A 26113-nucleotide genomic window follows, 5' to 3' on the forward strand; every position below is an offset into this window, starting at 1 on the left:
TTCGAACTCATCGATGGGGACATGCTGCGCCGAGTGTGGGAGGAACTCGATTATCGGCTTGATGTCTGCCGAATCACTAAAGGGGCACATATCGAACATTTGTGAATGCTTAAAAAAACTTTTTGTGTTTTTGTATGTGTGTGCAAAGCATTGTGAAAATATCTCAAATAATAAAGTTATTGTAGAGCTGTGAAATCGCTTCAATCATTTGTAATAACCCTGTATGAAAAGACCAGGATGGGATAGACAGATATGGAGAGCTGCATAAAGTTAGTCTTCAAATTGATGACTCAAATGGTGGCTCAGTTTGCTGACTATGTGTTTCTCCTGAGAGTCATTAGGAACTATATACTACAATGGAGAATAACAATATTTCTTTCTTTAATGTCTTTGAAGATAACTGGCAGGATCAGGACTACTAGCCGATGTAGTGAACTTAATTCTCTCGGAATTTTTGTGTCATTAACATTAGCCACAGTCTTACATGGGGAAAGTTCACAGTCAGAATATAATAGGTAGAATAAAGTCTCAGATCCTTACTGTGCAAGAGATGCTACGGAATGAGTACTTACATTATTCTCCATTTCATCCTCGTCGATTGTTAATTCTGGCTCGTTTTTAATGTTGTTAGTCCATTCCGAAACTGGTAGCAGGTCTTCAAGAACCTGAAAGAAATTGAAAGATGAAACTACATAATGGAAACTAAAGTTCAGGGGGAACATATATGAGGGGTGTTCAATAAGTAATAGAACACATTTTTTTTTTCTGAAAATAGGTTGGTTTTATTCAGGATTACAATATACCATACTATTTCCCACTAGTTTGGCTACAAAATCCTATTTTTCAACATAATGTCCATTCAATGCGATGACCCTACATCACCCAACTGGAAGGGCCTGTATGCCTGCACGTTACCAGTCTACTGTTCCACGTTGAAGCCAATGACTTATCACATCAATAAGCTCCCAAACCTCCCCATCATCCACGAACTGCTTCCTGCGGAGTGCAACCTCCGTTGCCTCAAACAGGTGGAAGTCTGAAGGTGCAAGATCCAGCCTGTAGGGTGGATGAAGAAAATCAGTCCAAGAAAGTTTTGAGAGTTCCTCATGGGTGCGCAGATTGTGTTAGGTCTTATGTTCTCATTGAAATGGAGACGTTTGGTTGCTTTTTTGCGGCAACGCAGTGGACCATCACCAGGACTTCACCAGTTGAGGCTGCACCAACATTTTCTTCGTAGAAGACGTGCTGTGGTACCAGTCCACGGGTTGCCGATTTGTTTCCGATATGAAGTTATGAACCTATATTTCATCGCCTATGTCTGTGTTCGACAAAAAATTGTCACGATCAGCCTTGTAACGTGCAAGGAACTGGGTATTTGCCTTATTTCTGGAAATTGTCTTAAATGGTTTATTGCGTCACTTCATGTTCACACCATGCTTTTTTCCCCTCTTGAATTTCAGTATTCTTTTACAAAAATGGAAATGAAATTCAAATAATGTGAAAGCAACTAAAACGCTCCATTCGAGTCGTGTGATGCCTGTGATGTCACTGGCTAGCTCACTGCCCCTACCGTCATAAAGCTAACTCTCAGTGATGCCTTGTTCTGTAATTTACATTTTGAAAAATTAGATTACAAATGGTATGTAGTACCACACTGTACAAATACGTCCATAAAATCTCTTCAAAAAGTGTTTTTGACTGCTCCAAAGAATAAGAAGGTGCAAAAAAATGTGGCTGCACTATACTGGCAAAATGCCACCACGTCGATGCCCACATTTCCTTACTTAATTAAAACTGCCTTGCACTCTGAATCTGACATTAATTTACCTCTGAGATACATTTTCCCACTGTTATAATGAAGGATAGCGTCATTCAATGACACTAAATTCTTAGCAAAAATTATTGTTACATCCACTTCCTTGCACATCATTTGGTAGCTCGGTTGGTAAAGCGATGGACTATTGAATAACAGATGATATCCGCAGGTTGCTGGTCTGAATCCAGCCCGCAAAAATATTTTAACTTACTGGTAAAGCCAATTGCCACTTCTTTTATAGGAAAACCAAACCACAAATACAAAATTTCACCACACCGATTAGAAACAGAATTATTGCGTCTTTTTTTTTTTTTTTTTTTTTTGGGGGGGGGGGGGGGGGGGGGGAGTTTGCATGCACTTACATTTGCAATAGTTAATGTGGCCACAAATTTTTACTTTTATTAGAAACAATTTTTTTTTATCTTTGTACTGTCCAGGTAGGATCCTTACGGTTTAAGTTTTTGAAACTTTAACATCTTACATACGATGCAGTTAACTCTGCTTCAGACACCAACATTAGTTTACATTCATAAACAGCACAGCGCTTATATTTTAATTACCTGCATGTTGTACTGCTTTATATCTCACTGCAAACAAAACCTCATCGTCTTACACCTCGTTGTACTGTGCGAGTATGGCGGTATGTTCACTACTAGCAATACTCTTCAAGAAAGTTAACTGTTTGTGAGCAAAGTAAATTCATTTATCCTCAGTTGTCCATTTTCACACTAAGATTAAAGGTGAAGCTATCTACAGGGTGTACCAAAAATAATCATCCGATTAAAAAAAAAAATCATAACTATTATGTTATTTGCAATATGTGCATGAACAATGTACTGTAGGAAAGAGCAAACTCTTGAGTTTTACACGGTTCCCACTACGTAGTAGCAGTGTGCGCCCACTTCAGTTCAAGTAAATATGGCAACAGGACAACAGAAAGCGTTTTATGTTTTGCGCAGCGTGGGTCACTACTAACTGTTCAGCAGGATTTTCGTACTAGCTATGGTGTGGATCCTCCTACAGCACAGAGCATTACATAATAGGTTGTTTGTGTAAAGGCAAATTGCCGGGCTGACCCCGAGTGCCTGACACAGACATCGAACGCATCCGCCATAGTTTCACAAGGAGTCTGCAACAATCCGTTTGCCGTGCAGCTCGACAAGTCAACATGGCACCACTGTCCATCTGGCATGTGTTGCATCAAAGTTTACACATGAAACCATACAAAATTCAGCTACTATAAGCTCTTTGTGAAGGTAAGAAACAACAACGTGTGGAGTTCTGTAATTTTGTTCTTGGCAAGATGGTTCTCTTCCATGCTTAAGTTTTTAGTGACAAGCCAACATTCCATTTAAATGGAATAGTGAACCATCATAAGGTGAGAATATGGGGTACAGAACAACCACATGAAGTTTTACAACATGAGACGGACACTCCAAAATTTAATGTGTTTTGTGCAGTTTCACGGGAAAAGGTGTATGGTCCATTTTTCTTTGCAGAGAACACTGTAACAGGAAGCACATATATTGATATGCTTGGGAACTTTCTTTTTCCACAGTTGGAGACTGATTCAAATGACTTCATTTAACAACAGGATGGGGTACCACCACATTGGCAAGAGTGGGAATTTTAAAATCAAATGATTACTGAACAATTGATCAGTCACATTGGGCCAAATGATTCAGACTTATGTTACTGGCCTCTAAGATCACCAGACCTGACTGTATGTGATTATTTCTTGTGGGTATTTGTAAAAGACTATGTGCCTCCATTACGAAGAACAATGCACGAACTGAGACATCGCATAACAGCAGCTGTGGAAGCTGTAACTCGAGACATCCTCGCTGCAGTGTGGGAACAATCTGAATACCGCATTGACATATGCCGTGCATCTCAAGGGGAGCATGTTGAACACTTATTGAAAGGTATGGGTGGGGGAGGTGGCGTGGGGGTGGGCTAACCTTTTTGAGTTTCCCATTCATCAAACAACAAAATTCATTGTATATATTTATTAGTTTCAGAAATATAGATGTGCCATATCAGATCATTCTTTTTGATACACCCTGTATAATACACCCCATCATTGAAATGCTGTTTTGTGTAAAACTTTTAAAAATATATTAATCTTCCACGACTCTAACCTGTGTTGTTATCCAGTCACACGCACTACACATTGTGTCACCTAGAGCATGTTACATGCGGCACATCTGTTGAGTGTCTTGTACAGTGAAAATCAGCACTAAGATTTACCAAGAATAATTTTGAAACTTCTTGGCAGATTAAAACTGTCGAGATTCGAACTCGAGAGCTTTGCCTTTTGCAGGCCAGTGCTATACCAACTAAACTACCCAAGCACAACTCACGACCTGCCCTTACAGTTTTAATTCCGCCAGTAGGGTAGCTCAGTCAGGAGAGCACTTGCCTGCAAGAGGCAAAGGTCCCAAGTTTGAGTCTCGGTCCGGCACACAGTTTCAATCTGCCAGGAAGTTTCATATCAGCGCACACTCCGCTGCAGGGTGAAAATTTCATTCTGGAAGAATAATTGTATTGTGCTTTGGGTCACAGTTCATCATTGATAGTCAAAAATCTAGATATAAGGTATGAACCCATTTTCAAAAAAGTTCCACAATTCCTTAGTTTCGACCAAGTTTAATGATGCTGCAGGGAGCAGGGAAAATGAAGTCCATCCTCGCACATAACACCACTCTAAATGAGTGGAGCACAAATACGTCAACTTTCATAAGGTCCCCACTATCAGCATTTATGAAATTCCTTCCTTTTGTTGCTTACAAGTTGTAACGTGTTTTCCATCACTAAGTAGCTAAACTATTTGCAATAAAAGCACGCAAAAACCTAATAACCTGTGCTGACGCTTCTGTAACACACATACGGCTTCGTCTTACTCCTAGTCTGTGATGTCACCAGAGCATCAGTCAATTAACAGATCCAAATCTTGATATTTAATCATTTTAAGCTTTAATTAGATAAAAATAATAGATATTTTGTGAGAATATCAACTGTAAATGTGAGTTGAATAACTAAGAACAACAACTTTCTGAACTATATTTTTAACATAGGAAAACAGCCTATTCCATACAGATGGTGCTTTGTTGCTCTGCACGGTTTCTGTTAGGAAGCGTGGAACCCAGTTATGACATCTCCCTTACTTTATGAATGCATATGATTTATTTAGCGGTGCGTTAATATAATTACTTATATATTTGCACCTGGAGTGGCGTAAGTAAGGGCGATGCATAACAAAGTAATTTTGTTGTACCAATCTTGTAATTTGCCCGAGTCGGGTAGCTGGTGATACCTTCTAATTAAAACTCCAGGTCATAAAATTTGCGGAGGTTTGTTTCTGGATGACAACATTTTTCCAAAGTCATTGCAGAATACATCAAACTTTACACATAGTCTCTCTGACAATCCAACAGCAGACAGACTGACTTACGGACCGAAAAGACTTGACTACAAAGTGAACCCCTAGGCGAACTGACGCTGCATTGCCGCGTTTGCTTTTAGTGTTCATTACTTCAATTATGACACCATCGTAAAATTAATAGTTACAATTAAAAGTTACAAATATACAAAAGGTTGACAATCAAATTACTTACAGCATAAAATATTAGTTCATTACAGATGAGTTTTAGGTTAGAAATTGTACAATTTAAAATTGAAAATTAGATATGACTTTTTTTACAATAATGCGTTTCATTAATTTAATAAATACAAATCAATTATCAATCAGAAAATATTGCTAACATTTACATAATATATACACAAGTTGTTTAACCTCTTTAATGGCTCATAACTTTGAAATATGCCTCCAAACGTAAGTAATGGAGTTAATTACTTGTGCTAACAATGATCAATTAATTATTTTAGATATGGTATTAATTCTGGTTTACAAATTTGAAATTACATATCACTTGAAATCACGTGAATTTAAATTTGGGTCTTGATTTTTGATCGATTTACAATAACTTTTTCCAAACTGAACTTTCGAGATCTAATTTCAGTTAATTAACGAAAGTAATAATGATGCTAATATTTATAACTACTTCTAATCAAATGAATTTCATACTGATTATTATAGCTCTGAGTAAATGTTGATGGTTCATAGTGATTATTATGTTACATATTTACATATTATTTAATTATTCGTAAATTTTGTTTAAATATCATTCATAGTATTAAATAGTACAATTACATAACAGGAAAAGGTGCCATAGTTGGATGATTTTTATTCTTTGCGTACATGGCTACAAATTCCGGGTATTGCTGGGGGGTGGGGGTGGGGGGGGGGGGGATATTCCACAGTGGACACACACCATTCACTACTCCAACTGACGGCTGACTGACAGGTGTGTAAGCACTAACAGAAACATCCAGTTATGCAGCAAGGTGTCTATTTGTGATCCACTGATCACCTAAAATAGACTGCCCGCACCTTCCAACATTGTCAGAGTCACAGCAGTGTGTAGACAGGCACCATTTGGGAGACGGGCAGGTTTCCGCAACCTTGTTGCGATGATGACAGATGCTTCAGCCCACAACTCATTGTGCTTTTGCCCACATCTAGGTCTCCGTAGACATTCTGCAAGAGCCTGTGAATATCTGCGATGCTCCAATTTTCTGCCAAAAGAAACTCAATGACAGCTCTCTGCCTGGAACACACCTCCATTACAGATGCGACTTTGAAGGTTATTTATAACGCTGCCATCTAAACTTCATGAAACTATATGGGCTGAAATGGGAATATCCTCGATGTCACACAACAAATTCTGCATTTTTCTTTTTTTTCATAGGCTGAAGAAAAAAATCTATTGCATTACTTACAAAATGGCCCTCATACTAAGTTTAAGGAATTATTTCAATAAAACAGTCTAGATCACATGTAAGAAGTATATTTCACTTGGTGACTAATTTTTGTCTCTTACAAGACCGTCATCAGACCATTTCTACTCTGTAAACCAGAGAATTACATTTTGTAAATGGTTGAGGAATAAATAGAATCACAGAAGTAAAATAACAAAATAAATAGCTGGTACATTCACAGGAGCCAGTAGGAGATGGTGGAGAGGCAGTTCTGAAGAGGCATGTGGAACACTGCTGAATGAAGCCGAGTTGCTCATGGTTTTATAGCGAAAACTTCACCCACTGTCTCAGGCATAGCATCACCAATAGCCAGTAGCAGAAAGCTGTTACTGTAATCTGTGAAGGTTGTTTGTAAAAATATATCGTTACAAGTTAAAATTATAGAGAAAACAGTTAGGGGTATTACGAATATGGCACATAAATAATATGCACCATACAGTGTTCTTCAATAGCAAAGACTGCCTAGCCCAATGACACTGGTTCATTTCAAAGCATGCTGGCCTCTACATGTCCTTGTAACAACACGAGTGTGGCAAAGATGGTTGATAGGATGCCAACTAGTTGCCAAGGAGACGAATAAGAGTTCATATTCTCCATCGTCAGCCGAAGATATTGCAGAACCCAGTAGGGAGCGATACGGAAATCTACGAGTGCTGCTTTCAGTTATAGATGTTCTGGAGTCAACTGTGGATGTGTTTCATGTACGTAGAAAAGAGCAGTTGCCTGTTGTTCAATTACAGAAAAGTAACTGCAAAATCATTATTACATGAGCACACTACTTTTTACAAACGTAATGAATATGATATTACATCTTCAAAATGGTTTAAAAAATGTAGCATACATTTTGTGCAGATGACAAACAGCATGTACGTAAAGACTACAATGGAAGAATTAAAATAAATATTAATGTAAAAGGAGCAACCAAGTTGATAACAGCAGTGTCACAGTATTAATTCACAAGCTGTTTGTCATCATGAAGTATTATATTTTCCATTATGTAAAATGTATTTGGGAGAATATACAATTAAAATCTACAACAGAAAATTATTTAAAAAAAATTAATATTTACGAGAACTGCCAAATTGTAATGTCATTTTTAAAATGTGTGGACACTTCCAATAACAAGTCGCACAAGCAGTGAGTACTAAGGTCATGACGATCAGCCTTTATCAAACATATAAAAATATTTATTGCAATCCAAAAATAAGGTATAATACCCTATGTAACTAAATGCCCCATTCTGCTCTCTCACACTGTCTAAGGTCGCTGATATGGGAGTACCTGGCAGTAGGTGAGAGCACAATGCACCTAATATGAAAAACGTATGTTTTTTGGGGTGTCTGGATACTTTTGATCAAATAGTGTATTTATTCCTCCGCCATTTACAAAATATAAAGCTCTTGTTTACAGACTAAAAATGACCTAAGAATAGTCTTGAAAGACCAAAACCAGTCACCAAGTGAAATATACAAATTATAATATAACAGTATTATTGAAACAATTCTAATACAATTTTATCAATTGTTGTTTTTTCCCATGGATAATGTTCCAAAAAATTCTTAAAGTTGAAGGAGTTTGCCACTGCCATTGAAATTCTACCATAGCTAGCAAATCAGTTGGAGGATCAGGTGAACAGAACAGTTAGTATCCTGAAAATGTTTCAGAAAAAGGCACACAAAAAACTGAGTGTAGGATAGTTGAATAAGTAAGATGATGTTGGGAGAAACGGATTAGAAATGAAATGCCGAGAGCAGTTGGCAAGTTTTGATATTTGGACAGAAAAAATAACTGATGATAGTAAAAGTGAAGTGGGTATGAAACAGACTGGCAATTAGAGGATAAGATTTCCTGAGAGAGAGGAATACATCAACATAAAATATATATATTTAATTCCTGGAAAATCTTTTATGAAAGTTCCTGTTTGGAGAACAGCTTTGTACACAAGTTAAACAAGGACAATAATCACTATAGACAAGAATAAAGTAGTAGTTTTGGAAATGTCAGATTACAGAAGAATACTAGAGATTACGTGAGTAAATTTAGCTAGTAACGAAGTAGTACTGAAACTATTTGCAGAAAACAAAACTTTACTTCACAACTTGACCAAATAATGAACAATAGGTTGCTATGAGAAATTCTAAGGTATCATGGAGTCATTAATTTGGTAACGGGGGGAAGTGTGAGATGTACAAATTGTAGAAAAGTAAACAGCTGGAAGGTTCAAATGGATGTAGGGTGCAGCAGGCCAAGATGGGATGGACAGACACGGAGAGTTGCAAAAAACCAGCCATCAGACCAATGACTGCAACAACAAATCAGTTCTACATCTACATCCACATACATACTCCACAAGCCACTGTATGGTGCATAGTGGAGAGTAGGGTAACATGTGTCACTAGTAGTCACTTCCCTTAATGTTCCATTTGCAAATACAGCAACCGAAAAATGATTTTCTATTAGTTTCCACACGTGCTCTAATTTTTCTCATCTTATCTTTGCATTCCTTATGCATAATATACAATGGTGGCTGTAGAATCGATCTGTAGCTGGCCTCAAATGCCAGTTTTCTAAAATTACGTAACAGTGACTTGCAAAAAGAGCATCGTCTTCGTTCCAGGGATTCCCATTTGTGTTCACAAAGCATTTCTGTAATACACATGCTGATCAAACATACTAGTAAAATATCTAACCGATTGCCTCTGAAATGTTTCAGTTTCCTCCTTTAAGCCAATGTGTGGGAGTCCCAAACACTCTACCAGTAATCATTCATTAGACACTGCATGCTACAATGGAAAATAATTTTTGTTGCTTTAATGTCTTGGGGGATAACTGGCAGGACTGCAAATGCAAAGTCATATAATGAACAGAATTTCCCTGATGAGAATGATCTGGAGACACACAGCCCGGATTCAGATAAAATAATCCGTATGAAACACAACTAGCTTTTTATTCTCATGAAGTGAGTGCTATTGATATATGACACTTATTGATACCATATTTCTAGATTTACACAAGGATTTTGATATCCTTCCGCACAAGTGGCTGCAAATCAAATTGCAGTCTGCACTAACTGAAAAAGTCATCTTTTGAAACAGAAGTAGTATCAGGTGTTCCCAAGGACGTGTTATGACCTCTGCAGTTCCTAATCTATATGAATGATTTAGGAGACAATCTGAGCAATCGTCTAAGACTGTTTGCAGATCATGCTGTCATTTACTATCAGTAAAACCATCAGAATGTCAAAACCAATTGCAAAATGATTTAGCTAAGATATCTGATATCTGTGTGGGGGGGGGGGGGGGGGAAAAGCACCTGACTCTAAATTTGGAGAAGTTTGAGGTCATCTACAAGAGTACTAAAAGGAATCCTCATCAGGTTACCTTCCATTCGGAAAGTGGGTGCACTCAGAGACTGTTATGGACACACAAATTATAGAGTGCAGCAATCAGTTGTCCTTTTTAAGATTTTATTACGCAAATCCAGATTTCGGCTAGTAGCTAGCCATATTCAATGCACTATTTTCTATTCTCAATGCATGTAAGTCCCTTTTGTTTGGGCGTCCAGTTCTTTGAATATTACTGACACAGTAGTATTCAAAGAACTGTGACTGATGCCCGAACAACAGGGACTTACATGCACTGAGAATAGAAAATAGTGCATTGAATATGGCTAGCTACTAGCCGAAATCTGGATTTGCGTAATAAAATCTTAAAAAGGACAACTGATTGCTGCACTCTATAACTTATAAAAGGAATCTGTTACATTTTCACTTGCTTAAGTGTATCTTGCCACCTTCAGGATTTTTTATTTTATTTTTTATTTTTTTTTATGTATTAATTATTTTCTCACAATTTATAAAACCTTGAAGCTATTTCTCGGAGTTAATTTGATCTGACTTTCTGGATGTTTGGTAAACATTTTGAAACATTATTTCATTTGATGTACAAAGCCAAGAAATATTGACTATACATAATATATTCAGATACTTGTGACAACAACCCGGATTGGATATATATGAACAGTTTCTATACTGCCACAATATAAATATACAAATATAATTTCGAATATTCGTGTCTGATAATATTTGTAAAATATTTTATGGTATTGCAAACTGTTAGGATAAATTTTATTCTTCTGTCTTTTATATGATAATATTACTCTAGAACATGTCATATGGACACTTTAAAAGTGCAACGTAATTAATTCAATCAAATTTGTAATTTGTTAGCTTAGTTGTGTTTGAGTGTTTGAAGGACGGAAAATTAATGGACACTCTAGAAGTGATAGTTTCGGAAAAACATTCATTCAGAAAATTTGATGTAAATATTGATTTTGTAAAAGTTTGGAAATTTCTTTGTAATCTCATACTTCTAATTTTTGTTTTCTTGATGTATATGTCTGTAGCTATTTGGAAAATTTATCTGTATGTAAAGTTTCATGATCCAATTTTGTACCTTTTAAGATATATGCAGTTAGTGTTATTTTGTCCAACTAGTACTGTATCAAATCAGTCACACTAATATTTCTGTGAGAAGAGTTTCGTCTATCAGGCTAGGCAAAACTCTTCGGGGGTATTGAAATATTACTGTATCTCATTGATACCTATCAGAACCCCTCGGAGAGCATTAAAGATAAACATCAGTCCTAATTGATCTGTTTCCAAATTACATACAAAAATAACCACTATTTCAGTATACATATAATTCGAAAACAATGCTTTGCTGATTAACATTGTTCTTATGTGAGAAACATAATAGAAATGTGAAATTAATACTGTAACTAATCGAAAGAAATAGAGCACATGGTCAGGATGTACCAGTAAACCTATCATTATAAAATTACTACAGCAAATTAAATAGAACATATAAATAAAGCATGTTAATTGAATCTCCAGTATGTGTTAGCACTAAAATTCAGGCACTAGTTGATTTGTTATAAACAAATTTAGAAATGTAATTGTTACCTGTAACATAATTGGTCAGAAAATGCTATATTAACTCATAACTAAGTTGAAAATAGGTTCACCTTGTTCAGCACTGAGATTGTAAATTTTTAGCAATGTGTATCTCATATTCAGTTTAACTTTTAATTGTGATTTTACATAAAATTGTAATTTTCATAGAGGTCACGCAGGCGCCTTGGGGCACTCGTTTTTTGGCTAGGGTCGCGAGCAAATGTATTGTAGGCTCACTCGTTTGTTGATTGTTGTGAACTTTGTGTCGTTTGATGTCAACTTTGGGTACATGTGATGTAACCGGTAAAGTTCACCAGGCTCGGACACCTGAGTCCTGGAAATATATTGGTATTAAAACTGCACTGTACTTTGGAATTTATTTGGGAGTTTTTGGCAATTCTTTTCATAGGCTGCACAGCGACGAGACATGAATCCAGGAATTTTACTAAACCACGAGAACTAAACAACTCTCAATGTTGGTAGAATTGACGTGAAGACAACAGCGCATCGACTGGGCATTTTCACTCAAAACATTTGCAACACGGAGGTGGGAAAATTTAAACATCTCAACATGGTGGAGGAGCTGGGATCAAGTGGAAGACTGTGCAGAGGACGACTCTCAAGAATTCCATGTACAAGAGGCAGGAACCATAATCTTATGTATCAGATTAGTACCCCTTTTAATTGTTTTTCAGTCGCAGACAGTGTCCTACAATTTTCTGTTTATGTTTCATTGTGTGCGTGTGACAATTTCACTTGATAGGCAGGAAAGTGTTTTGTCTAGTGTTTAGCCACTTTGATCAAAATGAGTAAAACTCAGTTAAATCGAATAGGCATGACCACGCGGTCAGGCCGTCAATTTCATGCTACAACTCCAAATGTACACTTAAACAGTGAAGCAAATTCCGCGAGCAGTAGTTGTTCGCCTTTACATGGTTTTTCGGGAGCAAATCAGCAACCAAATTTAATCGATCAGATATCTCAATTGTTGATTAATAAACTAGAACAATTGGTAACTCAAAATAACCAATTAGGTAGCAACATTAAAGAGGTCACAGAAAAGCTGGACCAAAATTTGAAATCATTGAGAGAAGAAATCAACGCAACAAACAACAAAGTACAAATTGTTGCATGTGACATAGAAAGGGTAGAAACCAAAGTTGACTGTTTGGAAGCTTTCACAATCTCCGAATTTAAAGAAACAAACAAAAGCATTGAATTAGTCAATGAACGTGTCAAAAACACGGAAGTAGTCATTTTAAATGAATTAGTGAACCGAAAAGACGAGTTAAAAATGTTGCAGGAACTGTTTGTTTCAGAAAAAGAATTGGTCGAGGAAAGATTGAAATTAAATTCTGAAGTTGTTTCTGATAAGATATCTCATATTGACGAGAAAGTAGAAAGTGTAACAATAGAACTGCAAACAGTCAGCTCTGAAGTTTCAAAACTGCAAAATAATATAATGTCCAATTTTGATTCAAACCAGATGTTTGTGCATAGCTGTAACAATGTTAGTTTAAAATGTTACCCAGGTGATGCGAAATTGCATCCAGTTGACTTTGTGCATCAGTGCAAAGACAGTTTCCAACCTAACATGCCAGATTCTGCTTAAGTTAAATTTGCGAAATGTTTTTTGGATGGTGAAGCCCTTACATGGGCAAACCAAAACATTAATACAAATACTACATCTTTTGCCAATTTTGAACGCCAGTTCTTGGCAAAGTTTTGGTCGGAAAACAAACTGGGCGCTGATGACCACGCTGTTTAGCGCCCGAAAACCTCAAACCATGGAAAACAAACAGGCAAGAATAAAATCTGAATTTCTTAACGGTAGCAAATATCACACAGGTCTTGCAATTAGCATGCAAGAATTTTGTGAAAAACAATTAGGGACATTGTCACATTTGAGCAAACTCTTGGACGAACTGATACAGATTGACGCACTGAAACTGCGCCTACCACACCGTTTTCAGTGGGGACTTGTATATGGACCAGATGACAATGTTGACGAATTTTTATGTTATGTAGACAAAATTGACCTTGCATGGCAGAATGACGACAGACAGTACAATCAAAACCTCAGAAAGACTCACAATAGGAATGGGAGGTCACAACAATATAATGGACACACAAATAATAACTGGCGTGGTAACCAAAACAGAAGTTACAACAGACACGAAAACCATCAAGAACAGAGAAACAGTAACCAGCCTCACAACAGCAATTCCAACCAGGGAAACAGGTAACCTCCTCGTTGAGAGCCTGTCAATTTGAGGTGAATAATTATGGCACAAACCAGGCAAATAGGGGGTTAAAGAGACAGAAACGTAAAATCAATCATAAATGTAATGTAAATAGGGACTATTACTTAGATGATACTAGTTATAAGCAAAACTTTTGGGATCACATGTTGAGTGAATGGAATAATGCACATACTCAAGCAGGACCACAGTTTGAACTTAATGAACATGACTTAGCATTAATTGATGACACATTAACACCTGATGTAGACAGAACGTATGATATGTATGGTATCACTAGCTTGTTTTCTGATGAAGGTAAGGATAATGAGGTATCTATATTAGTAGAAATTGGTAGCCAAAATGAGGAAATAACACCTGACTCTGATAATGAAACAGGTAGAGATTTCAGTAGTGTAACTTCAGATGTTGAACACTTAGTAGTTAAGGCAGATGTGCATGCAGAGGCATCACCCACAGATTATTTTGATGATAATTTTGGTAAAGATAGTCATGTTAAGGATGATGTATTTCATGATATATGTACACAACAGGAATTAGATGGCATTATTTATGTTGAAGTTATTGATAATGGTGTTGCAGCTGAAAGTAACTCTGAATGCGAAATTGGTTCATGTGAAGATATTAAGAGTGCAAACAATGTATTGGTACCAATTTGCATAAAAGAAATCTTAAGTAAATCTACTAATAAGAAGGAACAAGCTAAGTTGATAGGTGAGAAGATTTTGGAATCTATTATCAGTGAAAATGAAGTTTGTTTAGAAAATAATAAGGAAAGTGAAGTCATCAAATCAGCGCCATCCGTGAAAGACAATTTTAAGTCTAGTGAAAGTAAGGTATCTGTCTCATGTGTATTTAATTCCAGTCATAACGACACTCAATCTTATGTCGATTCTGACATTGAAACCTGTGGTAAAGAAGTATGTAACAACATCGATACAACTGAATTAGAAAGTGATTTGCTGGCAGAGAATGTGAATAGTGACCCAAATATTACCTTAGGTAGCCCTTACGTAGAAATAAGCATTAACAATTGGCCAGGACTTTGTTTGATTGACACTGGCAGTCCCATTAGTAGTATCTCAGCCAAGTTGAGGAACAGGATAAAAGACACTGAAAGTTACATCGAATTTCCCATCACAGGTGTATGACTTAAAGGTGCCACTGGCAAGTTTAGTAAGTTAATAAATAAACAAGCTTTAATTACATTTTCTGATGGCAACATTAATTTTGAACATGGTTGTTTAGTTATTCCAGACCTCAATGAGCAAATGATTTTAGGAATGGACTGGATAGTTAAAGCAAAGGTGAGTTTTGATTGGCAAAATTCTGAATTACTGTTGACTGAACCAAAGGCCAGTATTCAAGGAAAAGTAGGGATCCAGTTAAATTCAAGTACAAACAGTAGTAACCATATTAGGGAAATAATTTATCCAGAGTGTAGCCATTACATGGAGGAACAGGAAAATAGGGATCACAATAACCAGAATTTGGTTGATGATAGTTACTCCTTAACCATATCAGAAAAGGTAAAAGAAGCAAATGACTTGACTGAGTCTGAAAAGCAGGAATTAGAAAATTTTCTCTGGGAAAATGTTTAGTGATCAACCTGGTAGGGTCAAAGATTATGAATGTCATTTGAAGTTAAAGCCACACAAACCCTTTTTCATTAAGCCTTATGGGGTACCCATCTGTAAAAGGAAAGAAGTGGAGAGAGAACTCCAGAAAATGCAAAAATGGAGAATAATAGAGAGAAGTCACAGTCCATATAACAGCCCGATGGTCTGTACTTAAAAAAAGGATGGTGGTGTTAGGCTGGTATTGGATTCACGTCACCTGAATTAGTTTTTAGAAAGAGAAACAGATCATCCTGAATCCATGGAGGAACTCTTGTACAAATTCAATGATACAAAATATTTTTCTAGCCTGGATTTGACCTCACGTTTTCATCAAATCACATTAGCACAGGATTCAAGGCAGTACACAGCCTTTTTATATAATGGTAAATGTTTTCCTTATTGTGTTGTTCCATTCGGACTGAATGTGTCTGTAGCTGAGTTTATTCAAGTTTTGGATCATGTGATTGGAAGTGGACTACTATCTAAACTAATTATTTACGTGGATGATATATTAATAACCAGCAAAACTTGGGAGGAACACCTTGATACTTTGTACAAATTAGCCAATAAGTTCAGGCAAAGCGGTATGACCCTTAAATTAAGTAAATGCAAATTTGGAGTATCAGACTTGAAGTTTTTAGGCCATATAATTAACAGATAAGGCATTCTACCTGACAGTGATAAAATTTCTGCAATTGTCCAGTTTCCATGTCCAAAGAACAAGAAACAGTTGGTCATTTTATGGTCTATGTAATTTTTATCATAAGTATGTCAGCACCCAAGCTTTAAACGCACGGTGTTTGAGAGAGCTATTAAAGAAAGAACACCATAAGGGGATGGACAGATCAATGTAAAGCAGCATTCGATGAGATCAAACAACAACTAAATAACAGTCAATTACTCCACAGACCTGACCTTTCACTACCATTTTGCCTAATGACAGATAGTTCAGATTACAGATTGGGTGTACATTTGTTTCAACAGAAGGAAATTGATGGAAAAGTAGAACATCTTTCAATCAGCTTTGCCAGCCGAGGTCTGCAGAAACATGAACGTAATTACACAGTGACTGAGAAGGAACTACTTGCCATTGTATGGGGTTTCACTAAATACAGTAACTATCTAGCAAGTCATAAAGTCATAGTTTTCACAGATCACAAAACTATGTTATATTCAAGACTGTAAACTTTTCAATAGTAGATTAACCAGGTGGGCCATATTTTTGCAACAATTTGATTATAGCATTCAGTATATAAAAGGGGATCAGAATATAATTGCTGATGCTTTGTCTAGATTACCTGTGGGGGGTGGTCAGGAAGAACTATTGGATAACAAAGTGTTTAAAATAATGTTCATGAGAGGGATTAAGGGTGAAAAGGAAATTACTAACATTTGCAGTCAGCTTAGGAGATACCAGAACCAGGATGATGATTTGAAACTTGTGAAAAGCCTTATTGGCAAAAAGGGTTATGAAAAGTTTGGCATGTATTATCAAAACTTTAAAGGTATTTTATTCAGGAGACATAACACTGACTCTGACATCTGGAAGGTTTGTGGCCTATACAAAGTGTTGACATTTTAATTAAGTACACACATGACAGCTATGGACACTGTGGAATCATGAAATGCACTGACAAACTTAAGGAAAATGTCTATTTTAATAATATGTTTAGAAGAGTAAGACAGATTATACAAAAATGTGATTGGTGTCAAAAGAGTAAAAGTCACAAATCAGAAATACCATGGTTATTTAGGCAAACTGGAACTCATAGGAACTGATTTGTTTGGCCAATTGCCAATACATATTTGTTTGTAGTTGTTGACTTATGCACTAAACTAGTAAAATTGTATCCACTAAAGAAGGCAACAAGCAGGATAATTTTAAACTGTTTCTGTAATGATTACTTCGCACAGATTGGAAAATCAAAAGCCATTCTTCCAGACAATGGGAGCCAATTTACATCTAATGTTTGGAAAGATTTCATGAAAGATGAAGACATTAAGCACGTCCTTATTTCTGTTTATTCTCCATCTTGTAACCCAACTGAGCGCTATATGCATGAAATAGACAGGCTTTGTAGAACTTACTGCTCTAAAGATCATACAAATTGCTCAAGTTACATATGTGATTTTGAAGATGTTTTGAACACCTTACAACGTACAACAACTGGCTTTACACCTTATGAAGTCCATTTTAACAAACACCCACCAAACATCTTGTATGAACAGATCAATTTCCCTGTCTGTAATGAGTTAACACCGGACGAGAGAATGGAAATAGTAAAGAAAAATATTGAAACACACTGTGCCAAGAGAAAGCTTAAACATGATTCAAAAGGAAAGTTTACACAGTAAAATGTAGGTGATTTGTCTTAACCAAAAGTTATGAGAAATCCAAGGCAATCAATAGAGAGATCAAGAAATTTTTCGATATTTACATTGGTCCATTTGAAGTTTATGAGAAACCACATCCAAACGCCTACCGACTTATCTATCCCAAATCAAAAAAAGCTATTTGGTTTAAGAAATGTCACTCAGTTGAAACCTTATGTGTAATAATTGCAATCCCTCAGGGGGGGTACACAATCTTTGTGTACTAAGCGTGTGGCTTATGCAAGGTGCCCCAGCTAATGTGGCATTTTCTTCTCGAAAACACTGATGCCACATTCTACGATACCCTTCTGACAACAAACTTCCAACAATACATATGTTAATTTTTTGTATCTATGTTTGCTTGTATTTGTTATGTAAGATATTTTCATGTGATTTAATTTGTAGTATAAGATTCATTTTGTTTTGATTGAGTAATCTGCATCATCAGATGTATTGATAATTTGACATTTACATCCTACCGATTGTGACTATTACTGATATGCGAAGACTATGATTTGAACTTGCGTTGCCAGGAAAAGCCAATATGTATTTTCTAGTGAGGAACAGTTACACATCTTTACAGACAACAGACCATACTCTATTTATATCAGCTTATCCAGAAATGAAAGGTGAATTGTGTGAAGATACACTAAACTTATTAATACATACTTAAAGATTTTATGGTACATTTGTGCAGTTAAGAAGAACTATATACATCTTTTCACTGTTTTTTTATCTTAAATATGTTATCCACAAGGAAGGAATTACTATGTTTTGCTTCTTATACCGTTATACGATTGACAACTGAATTAATGTGTTACTATATATAAGAACACATTAGATGGTTTATGAAAGAGTTGAAGTGTTTTATGCTGTTAAGAAGGGATTACCACCACGATATACTATATACATGTTTCACTCAGTTATGTACACACGAGAGAGATGTTGAAATTGCTATGAATTGTTGAGGATTGTCTTGAAATAAGGTAAGTGATGTGATTTGCATTTGTATTAAGGATTTGAGGTTGCAGACTCATTCCTGTTTCTGATTCACATGAATTGATGTTTACAGTTTATTGATGGAAAATGCTTTGTTTTGGCTTGCATTTTCGTAGGGGTATTTGGATGATGATGATGATGATAGGTTTAGATTATATGATATGCAATGCTGCTGAGGTGGTTCGGTGGTATTCAACCCTCGTTTATTAATGGTTTTGATGATTCGTTTAATTGAGACAATTATGATGATTATGGTACTGTGCAGTCACACATAACGGAACTAATGAATCAGTTGAATCGCATGAAGTAGAACTCTTATACATTTTGATTGAAGGAAATGCTAATGTGAAATTAAGCTTGAGAGTTATTTTGAACAACTATGACAACACATAGCACACAAATCACATTGAAAAACTATTATTTTACATTAGTCGCATCTCACAAGACACAATCTGGAGACTAGTTTGGTATTGAGGGGTAGGAAATGACAAAATGACAACTTTAATAGACAGACTGAGGATTTTGACGAAATGAAATATAAGATGCCATGTGACAAGGTTCTGGTATTTTTTTTTTTTTTTTTTTTTTTTTTTTTTTTTTTTTTTTTTTTTTTTTCCCCCCCCCACAGAATCTCCTTACTGCAAGGTTGCTAACTATAGCACAATTACATTTTCACTTGCTTAAGTGTATCTTGCCACTTCCAGGATTTTTTTTTATGTATTAATTATTTTCTCACAATTTATAAAACCTTGAAGCTATTTCTCGGTGTTAATTTGATCTGACTTTCTGGATGTTTGGTAAACATTTTGAAACGTTACTTCATTTGATGTAGAAAGCCAAGAAATATTGACTATACATAATATATTCAGATACTTGTGACAACAACCCGGATTGGATATAAATGAACAGTTTCTATACAGTCACAATATAAATATACAAATATAATTTCGATTATTCATGTCTGATAAGATTTGTAAAATATTTTATGGTATTGCAAACTGTTAGGATAAATTTTATTCTTCTGTCTTTTATGTGATAATATTATTCTAGAACATGTCATATGGACACTTTGAAAGTGCAACGTAATTAATTCAATCAAATTTGTAATTTGTTAGCTTAGTTGTGTTTGAGTGTTTGAAGGAGGGAAAATTAATGGACACTCTAGAAGTGATAGTTTTGGAGAAACATTCATTCAGAAAATTTGATGTAAATATTGATTTTGTAAAAGTTTGGAAATTTCTTTGTAATCTCATATTTCCAATTCTTGTTTTCTTGATGTATATGTTTGTAGCTATTTCGAAAATTTATCTGTATGTAAAGTTTCATGATCCAATTTTGTACCTTTTAAGATACATGCAGTTCGTGTTATTTTGTCCAACTAGTACTATATCACACCAATTACACTAATATTTCTGTGAGAAGAGTTTCGTCTATCAGGCCAGGCAAAACTCTTCGGGGGCACTGAAATATTACTGTATCTCATTGCTACCAGTCCTAATTGTCCAATTGTAAAGTGACCTGTTTCCAAATTACATACAAAAATAACCACTATTTCAGTATACACATAATTCGAAAATGATGCTTTGCTGATTAACATTGTTCTTATGTGAGAAACATAATAGAAATGTGAAATTAATACTGTAACTAATCGAAAGAAATAGAGCACATGGTCAGGATGTACCAGTAAACCTATCATTATAAAAGTACTACAACAAATTAAATAGAACATATAAATAAAGCATGTTAATTGAATCTCCAGTATGTGTTAGCACTAAAATTCAGGCACTAGTTGATTTGTTATAAACAAATTTAGAAATGTAATTGTTACCTGTAACATAATTGGTCAGAAAATGCTATATTAACTCATAACTAAGTTGAAAATAGGTTCACCTTGTTCAGCACTGAGATTGTAAATTTTTAGCAATGTGTATCTCATATTCAGTTTAACTTTTAATTGTGATTTTACATAAAATTGTAATTTTCATAGAGGTCACGCAGGCGCCTTGGGGCACTCGTTTTTTGGCTAGGGTCGCGAGCAAATGTATTGTAGGCTCACTCGTTTGTTGATTGTTGTGAACTTTGTGTCGTTTGATGTCAACTTTGGGTACATGTGATGTAACCGGTAAAGTTCACCAGGCTCGGACACCTGAGTCCTGGAAATATATTGGTATTAAAACTGCACTGTACTTTGGAATTTATTTGGGAGTTTTTGGCAATTCTTTTCATAGGCTGCACAGCGACGAGACATGAATCCAGGAATTTTACTAAACCACGAGAACTAAACAACTCTCAATGTTGGTAGAATTGACGTGAAGACAACAGCGCATCGACTGGGCATTTTCACTCAAAACATTTGCAACACGGAGGTGGGAAAATTTGAACCTCTCAATGAACCATCTGCCAAGCACTTAAGTGTGATACATTCTCTTAGAACCTTTGTGTTACTAAATTTCTTCTGCCTCTCAGAAGAACAGCAAGTGGTCAGAATACCATAAGTGGTATACAGCCTTAGTTTTCCTACTGCAAATATAATGCTACAGAATGAGTACTTACATAATCCTGAACTTCATCCTCGTCAAATGTTATTTCTGCTTCTTGTTTGATGTCGTTCGTATGTTCCAATATTGTAGATGTATCCTCCAAATTCTGCAAAAAATTAGAGCATCAGACTGAGCAAGAGTTGAAGCAGAGCACTATTTATACACTGAAGTGACAAGTCTTTGGATACATAATAATATCATGTTGGACCACCTTTTGCCATTGCAGTGCAGCGATTCGACATGGAATGTACCAAACAACTCATTGGAAGTCCCCTGCAGAAACAATGAGCTATGCTGCTCTGTAGCCATCCATAATTACAAATGTGTTGCAAATGCAGGATTTTGTGCATGAACAGACCTCTTGATTATGTTAAATATTTTCAACATTTCACAGCCCTGTCAGTAACTGTATAAATATTAATTTTAATTTTAAAAACCAACAGCCTCAGTTGCAAAGTTTACCTAGATTTACCTAAGTTTCAGTCGGGATAACCCAACCTTCTTCAGAATAAAAGTAACTAGCGGTTGTACATAGTGGACGTCGTTAAGCTAAAACTACAAATCCATAAATTATCGTCAGACTGTAAAAACTTATCTGGAACTGCCTCGGCCCAACTTCACGACCCCAATGCGGCAGCCACAGGTGCTGTACTGGAACTCACACTCGTGGCTGCCGCATCACAGTTGTGAAGTGGGGCCGAGGCAGTTTCAGATAAGTTTTTACAGTCTGACGATAATTTATGGATTTGTAGTTTAGCTTGACAACGTCCACTATGGATATTCGCTAGTTACTTTTATTCTGAAGAAGGTTGGGCTTTCCCAACTGAAATCTAGCTACATCTAGGTAAACTTTGCAACTGAGGCTGTTGGTTTTTAAAATTAAAATTAATCTTGATTACGAGGTGCATTCAAGTTCTAAGGCCTCTGATTTTTTTTCTCCGGACTAGAAAGAGATAGAAACATGTGCATTGTTTTAAAATAAGGCCGTGTCCATTGTCAATACGTCCCAGAGATGGCAGCACCGTACGGCAGATGGAATTTTACCGCCAGCGGCGAGAATGAGAACTGTTTTAAATACTTAAAATGGCGACGTTTTCCTTACTTGAACAGCGTGCAATCATTCGTTTTCTGAATTTGCGTGGTGTGAAACCAATTGAAATTCATCGATAGTTGAAGGAGACATGTGGTGATGGAGTTACGGATGTGTCGAAAGTGTGTTCGTGGATGCGACAGTTTAATGAAGGCAGAACATCGTGTGACAACAAACCGAAACAACCTCGGGCTCGCACGAGCCGGTCTGACGGCACGATCGAGAAAGTGGAGAGAATTGTTTTGGGGGATCGCCGAATGACTGTCGAACAGATCGCCTCCAGAGTTGGCATTTCTGTGGGTTCTGTGCACACAATCCTGCATGACGACCTGAAAATGCGAAAAGTGTCATCCAGGTGGGTGCCACGAATGCTGACGGACGACCTCACGGCTGCCCGTGTGGCACGTTGCCGAGCAATGTTGACGCGCAACGACAGCACGAATGGGATTTTCTTTTCGTCGGTTGCGACAATGGATGAGACGTGGATGCCATTTTTCAATCCAGAAACAAAGCCCCAGTCAGCTCAATGGAAGCACACAGATTCACCGCCACCAAAAAAATTTCGGGTAACCGCCAGTGCTGAAAAAATGATGGTGTCCATGTTCTGGGACAGCGAGGGCGTAATCATTACCCATTGCGTTCCAAAGGGCACTACGGTAACAGGTGCATCCTACGAAAATGTTTTGAAGAACAAATTCATTCCTTCACTGCAACAGAAACGTCCGGGAAGGGCTGCACGTGTGCTGTTTCACCGAGACAACGCACCCGCACATGGAGCTAACGTTACGCAACAGTTTCTTCGTGATAACGACTTTGAAGTGATTCCTCGTGCTCCCTACTCACCTGACCTGGCTCCTAGTGACTTTTGGCTTTTTCCAACAATGAAAGACACTCTCCGTGGCCGCTATTGCCTCAGCGATTTTCCATTGGTCAAAACAGACTCCTAAAGAAGCCTTCGCCGCTGCCATGGAATCGTGGCGTCAGCGTTGTGAAAAATGTGTACGTCTGCAGGGCGATTACGTCGAGAAGTAATGCCAGTTCCATCGATTTCGGGTGAGTAGTTAATTAGAAAAAAAATCGGAGGCCTTAGAACTTGAATGCACGTCGTATGTCCCATAAATGTTCAATGGGATTCATGTCAGGTGATCTGGGTGGCCACCTCATTTGCTCGAATTGTCCACCATTTTTTTCAGACCAATCATGTACAATTGTGGCTCACTGATATGGCACACTGTCATCCATAAAAATTCCACTGTTGTCAGAGAACATGAAGTCAACGAATGGCTGGCAACTGGTGTCCAAATAGACAACCATAACCATTTCCAGTAAACGACCGGTGAAGTTCCAGAGGACGCAGTCCATTTCATTATAAACACAGCCCACATCATCACGGAGCCACCACCAGCTTGCCCAGTACCTCGTTGACAACTCGGGTCTGTGGCTTCGCAGGGTCTGCGCCACACTTGAATCCTGCCGTAAGCCCTTACCAACTGAAATCCAGACTCGTGTGACCACGCCACAATCTTCCAGTCATCTAGGGTCCAGACGATATGGTAGAGGCACTGCAGGCGACATCGTGCTGTTAGCATAGGCATTCACATCGTTCGTCTGTTGCCACAGCACATAAAAGCCAAATTTCACCACATCATCCTAATAGGTGTGTTCGTCGTAAGTCCCACATTGACTGCTGTGGTTATTTCACACCGTGTTGCTTGTCTGTTAGCATTCTATGCAAACCCTACTGCCCTTGCTTGTTAAGCACAGGCCGTCAGACACTGTGTTGTCCGTAGGGATAGGTAATGCCTGAAATTTGTTCTCGGCACACTTTTGACACTGTGCATCTGAGAAGATTGAATTCCGTAGTGATTTCTGAAATGGAATGTCCCACGCATCTAGCTTCAACTAGCATTCTGCCTCGAAAGTCTTAATTCCCGTCATGAGGCCATAATCGTGACGGAAACTCTTTCACGCGAATCATCTGAGTAAAAATAACAGCTACACCAATGCACTGCACTTTTATACCTCGTGTATGTGGTACTACCGCTGTCCGTATATCAGCATATCGCTATCCCATTACTTTTCTCACCTCTGTGCATATTCTTGAGTGGGAAGGGAAGGCTAGTATACAAGTGTACAACAAGATGGAAGGAAACAAGTCTCAGTTTTTCTACTGTGCGTATCATGCTACAGAACGAGTACTTACACAATTCTCAGCTCCATCCCCATCAAATGTTACTTCTGCTTCTTGTTTAGTGCTGTTTGTAACTTCCAAATTTGATAATGATGTATCCTCCAAATCCTGAAAAAAAATTACAGCATCAGCATCAGACTAAGCAACACTTGGAGCAGAGCACTATCTTTTCTTGAACAGGAGGGGGAATGGGGACTAGCGTACAAGAGTACAAGAACGTGGAAGGAAATAAGGATAGCACTCAGAGGACAGTTTAAGTTCATAATTGTTGGGGTGCATTTGGAGGTTACTTTTGAATGTTTCTTTCCAACATACCCAGTACAGAACCAAACTACATTAAATTTCCTACAAAAAAAAAGTCCATTTCATTTTTTTTCCAGGACTAATAGTTTGCACAAAGAGAGCTAGAAAAAACTGAATATTCTGAGCAATGCCCATGTGCTGTAGCTTAGGTGGTTTTTGCAAGTCAATTTGAGATAGTTTCCCAAACTGACGGTCCAAATGTGCTCTATATCAAACTGCAACACACAGACATCTAGTGATACACTGAGATACTTCTTTGAATGTAGTGCATTGTAGAATGAGATGTTCACTCTGCAGCGTAGTGCGCTGATATGAAACTTCCTGGCAGATTGAAACTGTGTGCCCGACCGAGACTCGAACTCGGGACCTTTGCCTTTCGCGGGCAAGTGCTCTACCAACTGAGCTACCGAAGCACGACTCACGCCCGGTACTCACAGCTTTACTTCTGCCAGTACCTCGTCTCCTACCTTCCAAACTTTACAGAAGCTCTCCTGCGAACCTTGCAGAACTAGCACTCCTGGAAGAAAGGATACTGCGGAGACATGGCTTAGCCACAGCCTGGGGGATATTTCCAGAATGGTAGAACACTTGCCCACGAAAGGCAAAGGTCCCGAGTTCGAGTCTCGGTCGGGCACACAGTTTTAATCTGCCAGGAAGTTTCATATCGGCGCACACTTCGCTGCAGAGTGAAAATCTCATTCTGGAAACATCCCCCGGGCTGTGGCTAAGGCATGTCTCCGCAGTATCCTTTCTTTCAGGAGTGCTAGTTCTGCAAGGTTCGCAGGAGAGCTTCTGTAAAGTCTGGAAGGTAGGAGACGAGATACTGGCAGAAGTAAAGCTGTGAGTACCGGGCATGAGTCGTGCTTCGGTAGCTCAGTTGGTAGAGCACTTGCCCGCGAAAGGCAAAGGTCCCGAGTTCGAGTCTCGGTCAGGCACACAGTTTTAATCTGCCAGGAAGTTTCATAGTGCATTGTAGCTGTCACTCACTACTAGTGTTCTCAGCAACAGATGGCACGGGGATTGTACTACAGAAGTGTAAGATGGTTGGGGGGGGGGGGGGGGGGGGGGGGGGGGAAGAGACCAAAC

General features: G+C 37.6%; 1 protein-coding gene across 1 annotated transcript in view; it reads right to left on the reverse strand.

The window, feature by feature from the left end:
- LOC126212957 (uncharacterized) overlaps positions 1-26113 on the reverse strand; it is a 386808-nt gene that overhangs the window by 80932 nt on the left and 279763 nt on the right. Inside the window, exons 5-7 of the mRNA XM_049940483.1 lie at positions 24737-24832; positions 21457-21549; positions 573-665 (exon numbers count right to left, since the gene is read on the reverse strand). Coding sequence (XP_049796440.1) covers positions 573-665; positions 21457-21549; positions 24737-24832 — 282 coding nt within the window. The remainder of the gene's footprint in view (positions 1-572; positions 666-21456; positions 21550-24736; positions 24833-26113) is intronic.

Source organism: Schistocerca nitens, chromosome 11, assembly GCF_023898315.1.
Source record: "Schistocerca nitens isolate TAMUIC-IGC-003100 chromosome 11, iqSchNite1.1, whole genome shotgun sequence".
Taxonomy (NCBI): domain Eukaryota; kingdom Metazoa; phylum Arthropoda; class Insecta; order Orthoptera; family Acrididae; genus Schistocerca; species Schistocerca nitens.